General features: G+C 40.8%; 1 protein-coding gene across 1 annotated transcript in view; it reads right to left on the reverse strand.

Annotated features, from left to right (window-relative positions):
• The window catches only part of GTSF1 (gametocyte specific factor 1), a 15,270-nt gene extending 862 nt beyond the window's left edge, over positions 1-14,408 (reverse strand). Inside the window, exons 1-8 of the mRNA XM_002923434.4 lie at positions 14,322-14,408; positions 12,386-12,430; positions 7,477-7,577; positions 5,314-5,440; positions 4,785-4,868; positions 4,259-4,322; positions 2,967-3,061; positions 2,028-2,060 (exon numbers count right to left, since the gene is read on the reverse strand). Coding sequence (XP_002923480.1) covers positions 2,044-2,060; positions 2,967-3,061; positions 4,259-4,322; positions 4,785-4,868; positions 5,314-5,440; positions 7,477-7,577; positions 12,386-12,401 — 504 coding nt within the window. The 5' untranslated portion in view covers positions 12,402-12,430; positions 14,322-14,408 and the 3' untranslated portion in view covers positions 2,028-2,043. The remainder of the gene's footprint in view (positions 1-2,027; positions 2,061-2,966; positions 3,062-4,258; positions 4,323-4,784; positions 4,869-5,313; positions 5,441-7,476; positions 7,578-12,385; positions 12,431-14,321) is intronic.
• Positions 14,409-15,108: the final 700 nt, after the last annotated feature.

A 15,108-nucleotide genomic window follows, 5' to 3' on the forward strand; every position in this document is an offset into this window, starting at 1 on the left:
GTGGGGCTCGATCCCGTAACGTCGGGATCACGCCCTGAGCCGAAGGCAGACGCTTAACCGCTGTGCCACCCAGGCGCCCCTAATTCAGTAATATTTTTTGAGCTGTTACAACATACATCGGGGACTAAAAATTAATATGATATTACCTCCTTTGAGACACTTATCTAGTAAAAAATAGATTTGTTGATAAAAACACAACGGAATAAAGCATATCAAGTGCAAGGTGAACAAACCCTCATGTATGTGCATTCAAAAAATCTCCACCCACATTTAAGTTCCTTTTAGAGCGAAAGTCCTACCTTCCATTTCTTTTGGATCTTTCCAAAGAAGCTAGAGAATTCTGTAACAACCGGCATTCAAAAAATGATACTTTATTTTTATTAAGAGGATAAAAAGGTCTGTGGCTGTTTAAGGACTGTTACCTAACCTAGGACAATTTTTCTCTCCTGATTCCTCAGGGGTTACACAGAAAAATACATTTTTAGCAAGTAAGGGGTTTAATAGTGAAGAGTTAAGTTCCCAAGGAGAAAAGGTGTCTAGTCTTAGGTGTTAGAGATAGAAGCTTCTCCTAGGCTTTCTCCTTGGAAATTTTTTTAAAAAAAGATTTATTTATTTACTTGAGAGAGAGAAAGAGAGACTATGCGAGCAGGGACAGGGGCAGAGGGAGAGGGAAGCTGACTCCCTGCTGAGCAGGGGGCCCATGCAGGGCTTGATCCCAGGACACTGAGATCATGACCTGAGCCAAAATCAAAAGCTGGCTGCTTAACTGACTGAGTCACCCAGGCGCCCCTAGAGTAACTTTTTTTCCTTGTAATCTCTACACCCAATGTGGGGCTCAAACTCACGACCCCGAGATCAAGATCCGCACGCTCTCCTGACTGAGCCGGCCAGATGCCCTAGACCGTTTTTATTAGGTAGCAATCAGTACTATATGAGAACCAAGCATCTTGTGCAGTGTGTCAGAGAAAGATTCAAAGTCCACCATTCATCCAGGTGGTGTGTGCTTTCCTGACACACCCCAGTGCTGTTGTGTCTCTTTCCCTTCTGGGGCCAAATCCAATTTTCTGGTTTCCACATGTATTTAACAATCTGACATCAAAACCTACCAAGAAAAATGGTTAGCATCTAGAAACAACACACAAATATTATCGTCCATAGATAAGGGGTGTTTGCTTCTAGAATCTCTTTTCTGCTTCTCACCAGAAGAAACATCAGTTTTGGTACAAAATGAACCCTAACTCACAGGAGATCCATCTGCTTCACTGTCCAGAGAAAGTGAGTGAACTGGAAGGCAAGAGGCCAATTACTCACTCATTAAATAAATATTCACAGAGGGCCTACTATCTGCAAGACAGTGGGGCTACGGTCTTATTCCTAGCCTAATAATATTCCTTTCGGCAGGAGCAATATGGCTGGGCAACCTCAGCCAAAACGGCATCTGAAGAATCGAATCTGGCTCTGCCATAGGCATATAGGGCTGCCTCAAGGAAAGGCTTCATCTGTAAAAAGTTAAAGATTTTAGTCTCTTTGTATAGATATTGTGAGATTCTGCTAAATCAAATATTCAGATAAGATCGACAGTGCAAGCTTCTTAGAGACTCCCAAACTTTGAACTGCTCATTAAAAAGAGTATGAATTTTTTGCTGAGTGCTAAACTGAACTGCACAGGGAAGAACTGCAGAGCAGTGAGGCACAGCTGTCTGATTAATCTCAGCCCATTAAAAAGGCACGATAGATCTAAAATGCAACTTCGATAAAACAAAAAGAAAAAGAAAAGGGAGAAAGGCAGTGTGTACTAACGTTAGGGAAAGCAACTTGGCATGTTAACAGAATTCTAATTTAACCAGTAAATGCCTATTCATTAGTGTGTAAGCCATAACAGAAGCTATATACTTAAAAAACACAGGCACACACAAAGCTTTAATTTGGTACCATAATCTGAAAGAAAATTGGACCCAAATTGCTTTACGTCCAGTTAAATCTTGCTACCATCTGAAGAGACAGTGAAATAAAACCGAAACACTTACTTGATGAGATATTCAGTTACTGTGCATTTCCATCTATGGGGCAGAAATATTTCAAAATAAATACACCATGACAACTGAAATTCCCTCCTTCCCCTATTCTTATTAAACACAAATTACTTATTCTTGGGGTATACTGAATTACAATATAAAAGTGGAAGAATTTAAAATTAGTGTTTGGATTCTATTCAAGAGCATGGGAAAAGAATAGTATATTACTTATCAAGCCGTTAGGCCTATGATTTGGTGATCTCATTTTTTTGGGAGATGTAAGTATCCAAAGGGAAATGCTTTAAAGGGAATCTCCAGCCACCTAAAAAATTAGTTCAAACAGTAGCAAAGACTGAAATCAAGAGAATCTGAATTTGGAGGCAACACTAGGAAAGCTTGTATTAAATAAAAATGATAGTATCTTGGGTGTTCCATATGTGGGAATTTATCAGGGTGATATGAATTTAGTACCAATTTACTCGGTATGGCCTCTGATGTCTAGCGAAGACATAAGAGTACTATTCTGTGCTAGTTCCTATTTTCTTTCTACTCATTTCCTTTTAGGTCTCTGCAATACAATTTCTAATCCCAATTTCTACTGATATTATGTCTTGAGTGTCAGGGATGACTTCCTCCTACCCAGTATCAGTACCTTTTTATTGGTCTCCAAATTTACCCAAGGTATTTGATGTCAGTGGTCATCCCAACTTGAAAATAATCTTTTGGTTTCTGCGACCTTGTACTTTCCTATTCATAATTTCCTGTTACTAACCAGGGCCAGGACTAGGGTAAAATGAGTGAGGTGCTCAGAATGCAAAATTTAAGGAGGCACTCACTCCCAGGGTCACAGGAGCGTAATGGGTTCACACTGAATATGTCTTTGAATAATCAAGGCCAACTGTATTTAGCACAATGAAAAGAGTAAAAGCATTTTATCTTTATTTCACTTACTGTTTTTCCACGGCAGAACATACGGCAGAGACTTGGGAACGCGCATGCCCGAAGCCAGGTTACTCTTATGTTCCATAACTATGTTGCTTGCAGGGCTGCAAAAACAAAGACAAATTTGCCTATGCCAGCATATTTGTATTCTCCACGCAGGCACACACAAGACAATCAAAATGTGTTTTTTGTAATTTGGGGGAAAACAGCAAACTACATTCTGAAATGTAAACACATTTCCATCAAAACATTCTCGCAATTAGAGTGATTACTACCTCTCCGAACGCTCACTGTTCCGTACAAGCATTAAGATGGGTCTAACCATTTTCATTTTCCAGAAATTGAGATAAACAGCAATGCCATCTACTGTTCAGCTGTATGACAGGCTCATCAACTCAGTCAATAAATATAAGAGATAAAATAAAATGCCAAGACAACCAAACCAAAGGCAACAAATCTCATAGAACTGAGGTAAAATTAAAACTGTAGTATTAAAATTCATCTTTAAGTTTTTCCATTTTAGTGCACACACAAAATAAGGTACACATACAATTACTAACAAAGGAGCTAAGAAGTAAAAATTGATAAGCATTCTATTTGTTTAAAAAATGAAGTCTAGCAACTCATTCCTTCATTTTCTAATCCATAAATATTCTCATTTTTGAATATCTGAAACTTGATCTTCTAAGTTTTGAAGATGAAGTGGTAATGAGAAATCTCATAGATTTAAATTAGATAGAAGGGCGCCTGGGTGGCTTAGTCGGTTAAGTGGTTAAGTGTCTGACTCTTGATCTCAGCTCAGGTTTTGATCTCAGAGTTATGAGTTCAAGTTCCACACCTAGATACAAATTAGATACAAAATCAGTAGAAAGAAGAGATGCATTATCTTCCCTACACAATAGGTACTTGGGCTTGCCCAATTTCAAATCAAGAACTTTTAAGATTATTTTTCTGTAGACACTAATTACCGAGGGTGGGTTGCTGGAGAAGTTTTTCAAAGTATTAAAATAATGTCAATTCGGCAAAAACCGCAATTTAGACATAAGAATGTCTGGTACCACTGTCTCCCTTGCTAGACTATAAGCCAGTATTTTTGTGTTCCCACAGTGATTAACACAAAGCATGTGACCTTTTTATGACTCGAGGAATAAATAAGGAAAATAACCCATCAAAACTAGGCTAAGTTACCACCAAGTAACATCATCAAGGAAAGAGATCAAATCATGCTTTGGTGGCTTCTTTTGGTAACAGAGCATTTGGATTTTGGGAGGCAGTGCTGGGAATGAGCCCATTTCATTTACCTGTTGTTGCCACAGTAGTTGGCTGTGCCCCAGACAAATGGGGTGCTGGTCTGTTCCCACAGATCTGCCAAAGAAAGCAAAACACAGTTTGTGGCACTCCTAGGTAACATCAGTTTATGCTAGTTGAATGTGTAAGGTGGGAAATAATACACCTCAGTTTAGAGACGCAAGTAAAAATTGATCAAGTACCCGGCCGAAGTGACACAGTAGCAGGAATTTAATTGAAGGATATAAACACAAGCAACATAAATAATAATAAACGTGCCCAGTAACAACCAAACACAGATGGTACAACACAATTTATGGAAAAAAACAGATGTAAAGAAGTGCTTTTTCCAATCAGGAGGGATAGGCTGTTCCACGTGTCTGCACAGTGATACAAATGTGCTCGTTTTGGGGCCCAATAAAAATAATAAGGCGTTCTGAGCAACATGGTAGTTCATAAAAAAGGAAGATCTTCCTTCTGTCTAAAGCAAATGACTTGAGATTTAGACATTGTGAAGAAAAAGATGTAGAGACACTTCACCTTTATCCCAGTCTTCGTCGCAAGGAGGGCACTGCCATGTGCTCTCAGCCAGAGTCTCTTGTCCAAGGTTCCTGGTCTGGTTGACTGTAAGATAATAAAGATTCTGACGTAAGAAGGGGACATTGTCAGGTTATTATGTTTAATGGGGATAAGTGGTTTAAAAGGTTTCAGGGTAGCCTAACAGATCTTTGTTTCTGAAAAACGGACACTATGAAAACTAAACAGAGGTCTTATTCCCTTGCTGACCGAAGAAAAAGCAGAAACAAAGATGTTTACCATATTTATGGCAATAAAAGGATTTTTATTTTTAGATGAATTATTGGTAAGATGGCTCAGGTTGTTCAGAAGAGAAAGCAGTCTGATAAACACAGCCTGACAACCTGTTATTGATGAGATAAAATAAATACTCAAGGGCAGAAAGGTACTATTCTTCTGAAATGATGAAAGCCAAAAATCAAGGTGACAATGGAGCATAATACAGATCTGAAGGGGCTAACCTCTAGGACTGAAACCTTTTAGCTTGTCTTACCAACATCCTGCTCTATATAACTTTTATCATCACAGCTTGAGATATGATGACTGATTTCGGCCCGAGGAACCTGGTGGCGAGCATTGAAGGGACAAGTAGCCAATTTGTTTGCGACATCAGGATGATTCTGTGGAAGAAAAATTAAGGGGTCTGTCAGTTCTTTCATTCTCTTCAAGTTCAAAGGGAGTGGCTTAGCCTTATTCTATAAATGACTCCCCTAAAATCTCTCAATAAACTTGTGGCTTAACTATGGTAGGCAAACTCATGGTAGGAAATTAAGAGGAAATGAATTATTTCTCACTCACAGAGACTGTACAGATGACCTCAAAATCATCAAAATGTAAGCTTCTTTCTTACGATCGTAGAGACTGACAACACAGACACTGGGTTTCCAGTGGCTTATATGGGAGTAAACAGTGAATTTAGGATTGAGTATTTGAACCATATTTCTCAGGGTCCCAAGACTCTGGCAGCACAGCCTGTAATGGTGGAGCTCTCTGAATGCCTCTGAAGGGTGATATTCAGGAAACAGCAACACGAAAACATACCCGTAGTCTGCACGGCAGCAGTGCCCCCACTACCGCCATGCAATAGTGCTGGAAGACAGCGGTGGGGGGGCAGCCGCCCAAGAAGCCACCGGTGAGTTTTCAGGTTAACACAGGAACGCTTATTTAAGCAACGATGCCTGAAATGAGGCTGTGAACAATCTGACCTTTATTTCACCTATTTCACTGAAGAAAAGCCCAAATGAGAGAGGCTACTCTGCTGGTCAAGTTCTTTATTTTAAAACAAAACAAAACAAAACACGGTGTTTAATAGCACCCAAGTCCTATAGCAAGCATATCAGGAATGAAGAAACTGATTTATTAGGAGAAGCAAAACACTGATCACAAATGATACTCAAAAGAGTAAAAATAATGTGAAGTGGGAGGACGCTAAGAAAAAACAGCGGATGAAGAAAATCATGAGGGCAGTTATCTCCATGATTTCTGTAAGGGATACTGAGCATTCCAATGCAAAGATTTTTGTGGTCAAAGATTAAGAGCATTAGAAGACGGGAGTTAAAGGGGCGCCTGGGTGGCTCAGTTGGTTAAGTGTCTGACTCTTGATTTCAGCTCAGGTCATGATCTCAGGGCTGTGAGATGGAGCCCTGGGTTGGACTCTGAGCTGGGCATGGAGACTGCTTAAGATTCTCTCTCTCTCTCTTTCAAAAAAAAAAAAAAAAGAAAGAAAGAAAATGGAGTTAAAGACAATGTCTTTTTATTGCTTGGATTCCTTTCCCAACCTTTACCCTTGGGGACATGTTTGCAATCCTAGAGAAGGAAGTCATGGTGGTATCTGCTGGTCCACATTATCCAGGTTCAACTTTAAGGGATCTAGAAATTTAAAAGAGCTAGAGAAATGATCAACAATGGCATGATAATCATGTCACTAGGACTGCAAGAGAAACACCCTTTAAAGGATGTTAATGCATACATGAATTGTATGCAGTTTGGATTAAATACCAAAAATGCTGTCCAAACATAAATCCTACAGGCCTTTGGCCTCTGTATTGGACAACTGTATTCTAACAATCCTTTCCAAGTGCCTCAGTTAGTATACCAGCATTAAAGTAGTTAATATTATCTAAGACTACAAAAGAGTGACCAGAAAAAAAAACTGATTAGGTTTTCCATCCCCTTGCCAAAAGATGCTTCAACCAAAGACTGAACGTTGAAGAAACTCTTATTTTTAGGACTAATCTTTTCTTAGGCTACCCTCTAGCCCTTCAACTTCCCTAACATTTACCAGCAAACAGAAATCAGAAAGAAGTGCACTATGGCACTCAATCTTTATCAGGACAATGAACGCATCAAATTCACAAGGCAAGAGGGATTTCTTATTGCTAGCAAAAATTAGTGTTTCCTCTGTTTTATACAGTGTGAGAAGAGTACATAAAGGGCGCTTTGTCACTAGTTATGGAGAAAAAAACAAAAACAATAAAAAACTTATGTACCCAAGAAATGAACTCCTTTCTATAAATGTTGGTATTTAACACAAAAGTAGATTCCTAAAACAAGTCTGGCATTAAATTAAATCATTTTTGCTAAAATTATATGATATTCACAAAATTTTTAAAGAACTCAAGAAGTCACAGGGCAAATTATGAAAATAATGCCTTACCTTTCTGCACTTGATAAGATGATAAGGAAACCTGCAGGCCCTGATCTGGTGGTTTTTATCATAGGGGCATTGTAATAGCTTTTCAGGGTCCAGGGAATCGACTGAAAGAGAGAAGGGTAGGATAAACATAAAACTTAAGCTTTAAGCCTTTGTAAAACTACAGTATTCCAAGCACACTGGATTTTTCAACAGAATCTATAAGAATAGAACAAGACAGTGTAACAACAACTTGGAATTAAAAAAAAAAAAGGTGACTAAACATTTAAACATGGAAATGTAACTCCAAGAAGATAAAACTGTATTACCATCCAATTTTCCTAAGTACAGAAAAACAAGCTGTCATGGCATAGGATCCTATTTCATATTTGGTTGTACATAAATTTGTTTTACACTAAGGGTAGCCAACAATGAAAACAATGAAGCTGAATAAATGATATCCTTTTCTGCCTTCTGGAAGTGCTACTACAGGGCCATTCTTACCTCTAGCTAGCCTAACCAAAGGCTCTCGACAGTATGCTCAAGTTAGAATGGATGGTCTGCCAATATGTTGATGCGGGTTACCTCTGCACGTGGGGGGGGGGAATCCCCCACCAGTCACTTCTAGGGCGAGTTGAGGGCAGTTAATGGTCTTTGCCAGCATCCCTTCCTATTTACTAGTATGTTACGACATGACGGAAGTCCATAAGCACTGCTCTAGATCAGTTATAAGCTCCATGGAGGCTTGAGAGATGATTTCGTTGTCATCTGTCTGCTTGGACTTACTGCTGTAAGTAGTTCCTGATCTTGGTTACTCTAGATACCTCTCAAAAGAAACCAATACCTTTATCATATAGGTGGTTTTACTTTTCATAGTTTGGCACACAGATGAGAAAAAAATCAGAGAATTCTTTAGTGATTATCAAATTGGACAGATAAATAATCTGCGAAAACAGAACGTCCTAAGTTTAAGACAACTGCAGACATATGGAGCTGCTCTGTGAAAGAAAGTCCCTAACCTAGGTCACGCTATTTAAAACTTCCCTTAGAGGGCTATACTTTTAGGAATCATCTCTATAGTTACTAAAGAAGTTTCCCTAAATGTGTAAAGTAGGCTTTACAAATTTTAGCAAGCTTGATTAAGGAAGGGAAATTAAATGGTTAAGCACATTCTGAGTATATTATGAGGACAAGAGGCAACCTAATAAAATGCTGTTACCATCACTGAAGGCAATGATAAAAGTGAAATAAGATAAACAATTCACATTTGATAAGGAGCTTATAAACCAGGAAAGTGCTATGCAAATCAGAAGCCAGCGGGGAACTGAAACAGAGAGTTTCACTGGAAGAGTGGTAAACATGGAATAAATTGCTAGCCATGATCGTGATGCAAATGAGCCAGAAAGGTGACATGAAGGACAGAATGAACAGGAAGGAAAAGTCTTAGAGGACAGGCAAGTTTATTATGCCAACCAGGCTCATCCTGACCAGCAATCTTTTCATATTTCTGAAGCTTCAGGACACCCAGGCAGAGTTTACAGATAAAATTCTTATTAGTTTCCCTTCATTTAATCCATTCCATCACGAGCAAATGTTAGGCCATGTCAGCAGCTGACAGACTAGACACACCTTGTGATTCACACGCATTATACTGCCCGTACAGTGACATATATCAGAGTTGCTAATGATGGCTTCCTACCGTAATGTTTTACTTCCTGGCGTGTGGTAACTTAGGTTAGCTCTAAACTGGTTTTCTAGATTTAAAAAATTTTACTTTTAATTAAAAATTTTTTAATGGTGATAAAAAATATATATAACATAAAATTTACCATCTGAACCAATTCTAAGTGTATAGTTGGGTAGTGTTAAGTATATTGACACTGTTGTACAACCAGTTTCCAGAATTTTTCATCTTGCAAAACTGAAACTCGATACCCATTAAACAATAATTCCCCATTCTCTCCTCTCCCCAATCCTTGGCAACCACTAATTCTACTTGTTGTTTTTATGAGTCTGACTATTCCAGATACTTCATATAAGTAAAATCATAGTGTCTCTCTTTTTTGGACTGACTTATTTCATTTAGCACAATGTTCTTAAGCTTCATCCATATTGTAGCATGTGACAGAATTTCCTGTACCTACTTTGCTTTTTTTTTTTTTAAGTTTTTATTTATATTTTTTAGTAATCTCCAGTGTGGGGCTTGAGCTCATGACCCTGAGATCAAGACCTGTATGCTCTTTGAACTGAGCCACCCAGATGCCCCATTTTTTTTTTAACTTAGTATATCTTGGAGCTCCTTCTTTTTTTATATAATTTTTTTTTTAAGATTTTATTTATTTATTTGACAGAGATAGAGACAGCCAGCGAGAGAGGGAACACAAGCCAGGGGGAGTGGGAGAGGAAGAAGCAGGCTCATAGCGGAAGAGCCTGATGTGGGGCTCGATCCCATAACGCCGGGATCACGCCCTGAGCCGAAGGCAGATGCTTAACCGCTGTGCCACCCAGGCGCCCCTGGAGCTCCTCCTATGTCAGGATATAAAAAGGATATTAAAAAAAAACAAAAGACAAAAACCAAACCAAACCCAAACAGGAATATTTCAGTGCTGCATAAGGATGTGCCATAGATTCTTCATCATTTCTCTTACTGATGGACATTTAGGTTATTTCCAGTTCTTTACTCTTACATAAAATCTGTGCTAACCGTCTGGTATATACTTCTCTGTGTACTAGGAGTATCTCTCTCGGGCAGGTACGTAAGAGTGCTGCAGTCAGGTACATGTGCATTGAAAGTAACAAAAACTGTATATCGGTAATAAATACTATCAAACCGCTCATCAAAAATTCTACCTGGCTTTTGGGAATATAACTTAATTAGGAAAACAGAGTAGGCCCTGTGGACAAGCTTTCTCCAAAAGCATAGACTCAGATGTTTCTCACGCCTAGGTAGGGCCTGAAACTCATGGTGAGAAATGAAGGAAACTTGATAGAAATAGGGAACTAGACCTGACAAAAGTATCATCAGTTAAGAGGTATAGCCCCAAACAAAAGCTGGAGATCTTTAGATAAGATTAAGGTTATAGTTTAAGATCATTTTGGGAAGAAGGTCATGTACAGCTTAAGGCAGTGTTAAATTACTTAGGGACTGTGTTAAAAATGCAGATTCTTTTTTTTTTAATGTTTTTTTATTATATTATGTTAGTCACCATACAGTACATCCCTGGTTTCTGACGTAAAGTTCAATGATTCATTAGTTGCGTATAACACCCAGTGCACCATGCAATACGTGCCCTCCTTACTACCCATCACCGGTCTATCCCATTCCCCCACCCCCTCCCCTCTGAAACCCTCAGTTTGTTTCTCAGAGTCCGTAGTCTCTCATGGTTCATTCCCCCTTCTGATTACCCCCCCTTTCTTTATCCCCTTCTTTCCCTATTGCAGATTCTGATTCAACAGTTAGAATTGCAAAATTCTTGGGTCCCAGATCTGAATCAGAAATTCTGGGGGTGGGGCGCCTGGGTGGCACAGCGGTTAAGCGTCTGCCTTCGGCTCAGGGCGTGATCCCGGCGTTGTGGGATCGAGCCCCACATCAGGCTCCTCTGCTGTGAGCCTGCTTCTTCCTCTCCCACTCCCCCTGCTTGTGTTCCCTCTCTCACTGGCTGTCTCTATCTCTGTCAAATAAATAAATAAATAAAATCTTAAAAAAAAAAAAAGAAATTCTGGGGGTAAACAACAAAACACACAAAAGAACCCCAAAACCAACCGACCAAACAAAAAGAAATTCTAGGTTAAGTCCCACAACCTGAGTTTTAACAAGCTCCCTAGGTGATCCCGCTGCATGCTCAAGTCTGAGAAACCTCTGATGTAGATATTTAATGAAGACTATTTCCAGGTAGTTGCTATATATCGGTGATTAAGATTCTACTGGACCCTGGGGCGCCTGGGTGGCTCAGTTGTTAAGCGTCTGCCTTCGCCTCAGGGCGTGATCCCAGGGTCCTGGGATGGAGCCCCATGTCGGGCTCCCTGCTCCGCTGCGAGCCTGCTTCTTCCTGTCCCACTCCCCCGGTTTGTGTTCCCTCTCTCGCTGGCTGTCTCTCTCTGTCAAATAAATAAATAAAATCTTTAACAACAACAACAACAAAAAGATTCTATTGGACCCTTCCTTGAAGGTAGAATGGGACTAAAAAATATCCTTTAGTTGGAACTTATTAACTCCAAAGAGACTCTGAACAATGCAGCAAAGTAAGAAACAAACAAAGTAGGCCCTGTTGACAAGTTTCATCCACTCATTGATGCAGATGTTCCTTACACTTGGTCAGGGCCTAGAACCCATAGTGCCCTACGGTATCGAGTACGGCATTACATTGAACATATGACTCTGTCCCTAACTATGTAACCTTAGGCAAATCAGTTAATCTAGTTTCTATTTTCTCAGATGTAAAATCCAAACGTTAAATGAAATGATTTTTTGGGTTTCTTCTGTTTCTACATTTGTGTGATTCTAGATGCTAGCTCCCTTCTGACTTCTTGGGCCATCTAAGGTTCCTGGATCACTTGAGATACAAGAATTCTTCCTAGGATTTCTTTAACCCCAAGAACTCAGGGTATATCAGCATTATTATGAATATCATATTGACCCTCAAATAGAAAACAGAGTTTACTATCCCCTTGTCCTTAATAGGAGAAACTGAAGTCCTAAGAAATTCATTTAATAAAAATATAGTTTAACATAGAAGTCCCAAATGTAGCCTTTTCAAACCTTGATAAATTTCAAGTGTCTTATTTCAATTTTGGGAACTTCTCTACTACCACACAGACATCCTCAGCAGTTGAGGGAGAAATGTGAATTTTCCCAACACACTAAGTCTTGTCAGACATAAAACTATATGTAAAGAATTTAACTTATTCTCTAAAAGCAATAAGAAGTACATACTGTAAGTTTCTTCCATGTTGGAAATGAAGAAGCTGAATCCAAGCGCTGAGGGAGGGAAAAAAAAAGCAGTGGTTCAATAAACAGGACTACTAATTTAAAGTGTATTCAGGTGATAAGATGGTCTACTTTAAGTGCCATTATAACAACCTGTCACTGTTTACCATCCATTAGGATTTGATAATATTTAACATCAGAGGGGGCAAGTCAACACCACAATAATACTACTATTTAAACTTTAGGATAAACATAAAGATAGGGTAGTATTTTAAAGCTCTCCGCTCAAGTTCTTAAAAATACAGGATGGGCGAGATGCCAGCCTTGCTGTCCCCTGGGACCTGGGAATGCTGAAAGTCTAGGTCCACCAGTATGCACTTAATCCATCCAATAAGCCCGGAGACATTCTAGCTTACTATTTTTTTAAAAAAAGATTTTATTTATTTATTTGAGAGAGAGTGTGAGCATGAGAGCATGAGCGGGGGGGAGGAGGCAGTGGCAGACGGAGAAGCAGGCCCCCGCTGAGCAGGGAGCCTGACGAGGGGCCCCATCCCAGGACCCTGGGGTCATAACCTGAGCCGAAGGCAGTCACCAACCGCCTGAGCCTCCCAGGCGCCCCTAGCTTCCCATTTCTATGACTTTTTGAAACATGTTCAGGAAGTGTCACACTTACTCCAGGGATGCTTCTCCTCCCCTCTCCTCCACCAATCCCCTACACTAAAATGGATAGACTTGGTTAAGTCTCTCCAGTTAGTACTCACTCCCTCTATGCACTGAGGGCAAACTTCTGATTGTTAGGACTTAAGAACTGTCCATTTTATGGATAACACAGTAATAAAAGAACAAGCCTGTAAAAGAAATGTGGAAGATTAAAAGACAAGAAATGATTCTGTAGTTTGAATCCTCTTCCACCGAAGATCTCCCCTTTATTTAGCACTGTGATTAAATAAACGAATCATCGTGGGAGAAAACTAAATTTATATAAAACCATTCTCATAGGAAACTTCTGAAAATTAGCTAGATTTACAGCTGTTGCCTCTAGAGCAAGCTCTCCTTTGGGCATTCATACAGTTCCACACCCCCTTCCCCCATTCTATGACATAAGCAGCCTTGGAATCTACGGTAGGAAAGAGAAGCCATCAGCTGGAACTCTAGTTTGGTAATTTGCTACGCAGCCCATTTGTTAATGACATTTACTAGGGAAACTGTTGTAAAAAAATATTTTTCATAACTGGATTAAGAAATTCTGACCTTTCTTTTGACAAGTTTTACTTAAACATAGTTACTTTACACTTTTTCATAAAAAATAAGAGGTTTGGAAGGGAGAACCAAGTATTATGTTCCTTGATTTTAAGGTGTTTTGGAGGAACAATGAGCGCCAGACTCAGCAACCTACAGAATGCCACCCTAAACTCTGGGGGCAAAAAGACTAATTACAGTAGATTCAGGGCACTGGAATCCATAGCTTCACCATTCAGCCGCGGCCACTGAAGCATCTTCCGTACCAAACTGTTAACGGGCGATTCTTGACCTCTTCCCTAGTACTAGACCGCGGAGAAACGGACAAATTACGCGAAGCAGTCAAGTTTGGGGGCTGGATGTAGTCGGAAGCAACCGGCTAAACTCTTAACAGAGCTGGGGTCTCAGTAAAACAATCGTCTTTCTTCCTTTAAACAAAACAGAGTAGATGTAAGCAGGGGGGCTAAGCAGGAGACGGTGGGGCAGGTGGTTAACTTAAAACAATACAGACGAAGGAGGCAGGAGGCGTCGAGGGGACAAGCGGTGGCGGACCACCCGCAGCCAAAGCAGCAAGCGGAGAACCCACGAGGCCCCAGGCGGCGGGCTGCCCGGAAGAGGGAAGAAGCCGGACGGTGCCGGCAGCCCAGGCCACGCAAGGTGAGTTGTTGCGGAGGCCCCACGCCACACGGGGACCCTTTCCTACCTCGGTCGAGACACCTTCTCCCCACAGCCGCTTTCTCCCCGCATCCGCGCCCCGGCAACGCTCACTTCCGCCCCTGACGTTAGGGGTGGGGCCCCACTTCCGGTGACGCTGGTCTCGGCGCTGCGGGCGCGTGGGTCCCCTGGGCCGTCGTCTCAGGCCTCCGTGGCGGCCGTCGCTGCGCCTTGGCCACTTCTCTTTAGGCTCCCGGTCCTGGGGCCATTCTTGTCTTTCAGCCCATTCTTGTGGCGTCTCCAGCACGATAGCGGCCTTGCGCGGGTGGAACTCGCACGGCCTTCCGTGCGCTATGTGGCGGCCATCTTAGGAAGGAGAATGAGCGTTTAAGCCGCGGGCACTGGACGGGGAAATGGCTCTTCTTGGGCTGGCTGTGGGCTGGGAGGAAGCCTGGTTTGTGGCAGTTGTCTAGCTAGAAGTGTCATTTGGATTTTGAGGGGACGGAAAAGGAAAATCGTAAAGGAGATAAGTCTGTAGAAGAGCCAAACCAAAACACCAAGGAAGGAAATCTAGTTTTCGTTTAGCAGGCATTGTAGAATCTTAGAATTCAGACGTCAATAGTAGTATCTAAGAATGCTTGGTAGGAAGGATGCCCTAGTTGGATTAAAGGGAGTCTTAGACTTGAGGTGAGAGCTCAATGCTCAGTGAAAAGAGTTGGAGAGGTAAAGAGGGCCAGAAAGTTATAACTTGATAATGGAAACCCAAATATAGATTGTGAGCCTTATTCTGGAAACTGTGACACACACACACNCACACACACACACACACACACACA

This window comes from Ailuropoda melanoleuca, chromosome 16 (genome assembly GCF_002007445.2).
Source record: "Ailuropoda melanoleuca isolate Jingjing chromosome 16, ASM200744v2, whole genome shotgun sequence".
Taxonomy (NCBI): domain Eukaryota; kingdom Metazoa; phylum Chordata; class Mammalia; order Carnivora; family Ursidae; genus Ailuropoda; species Ailuropoda melanoleuca.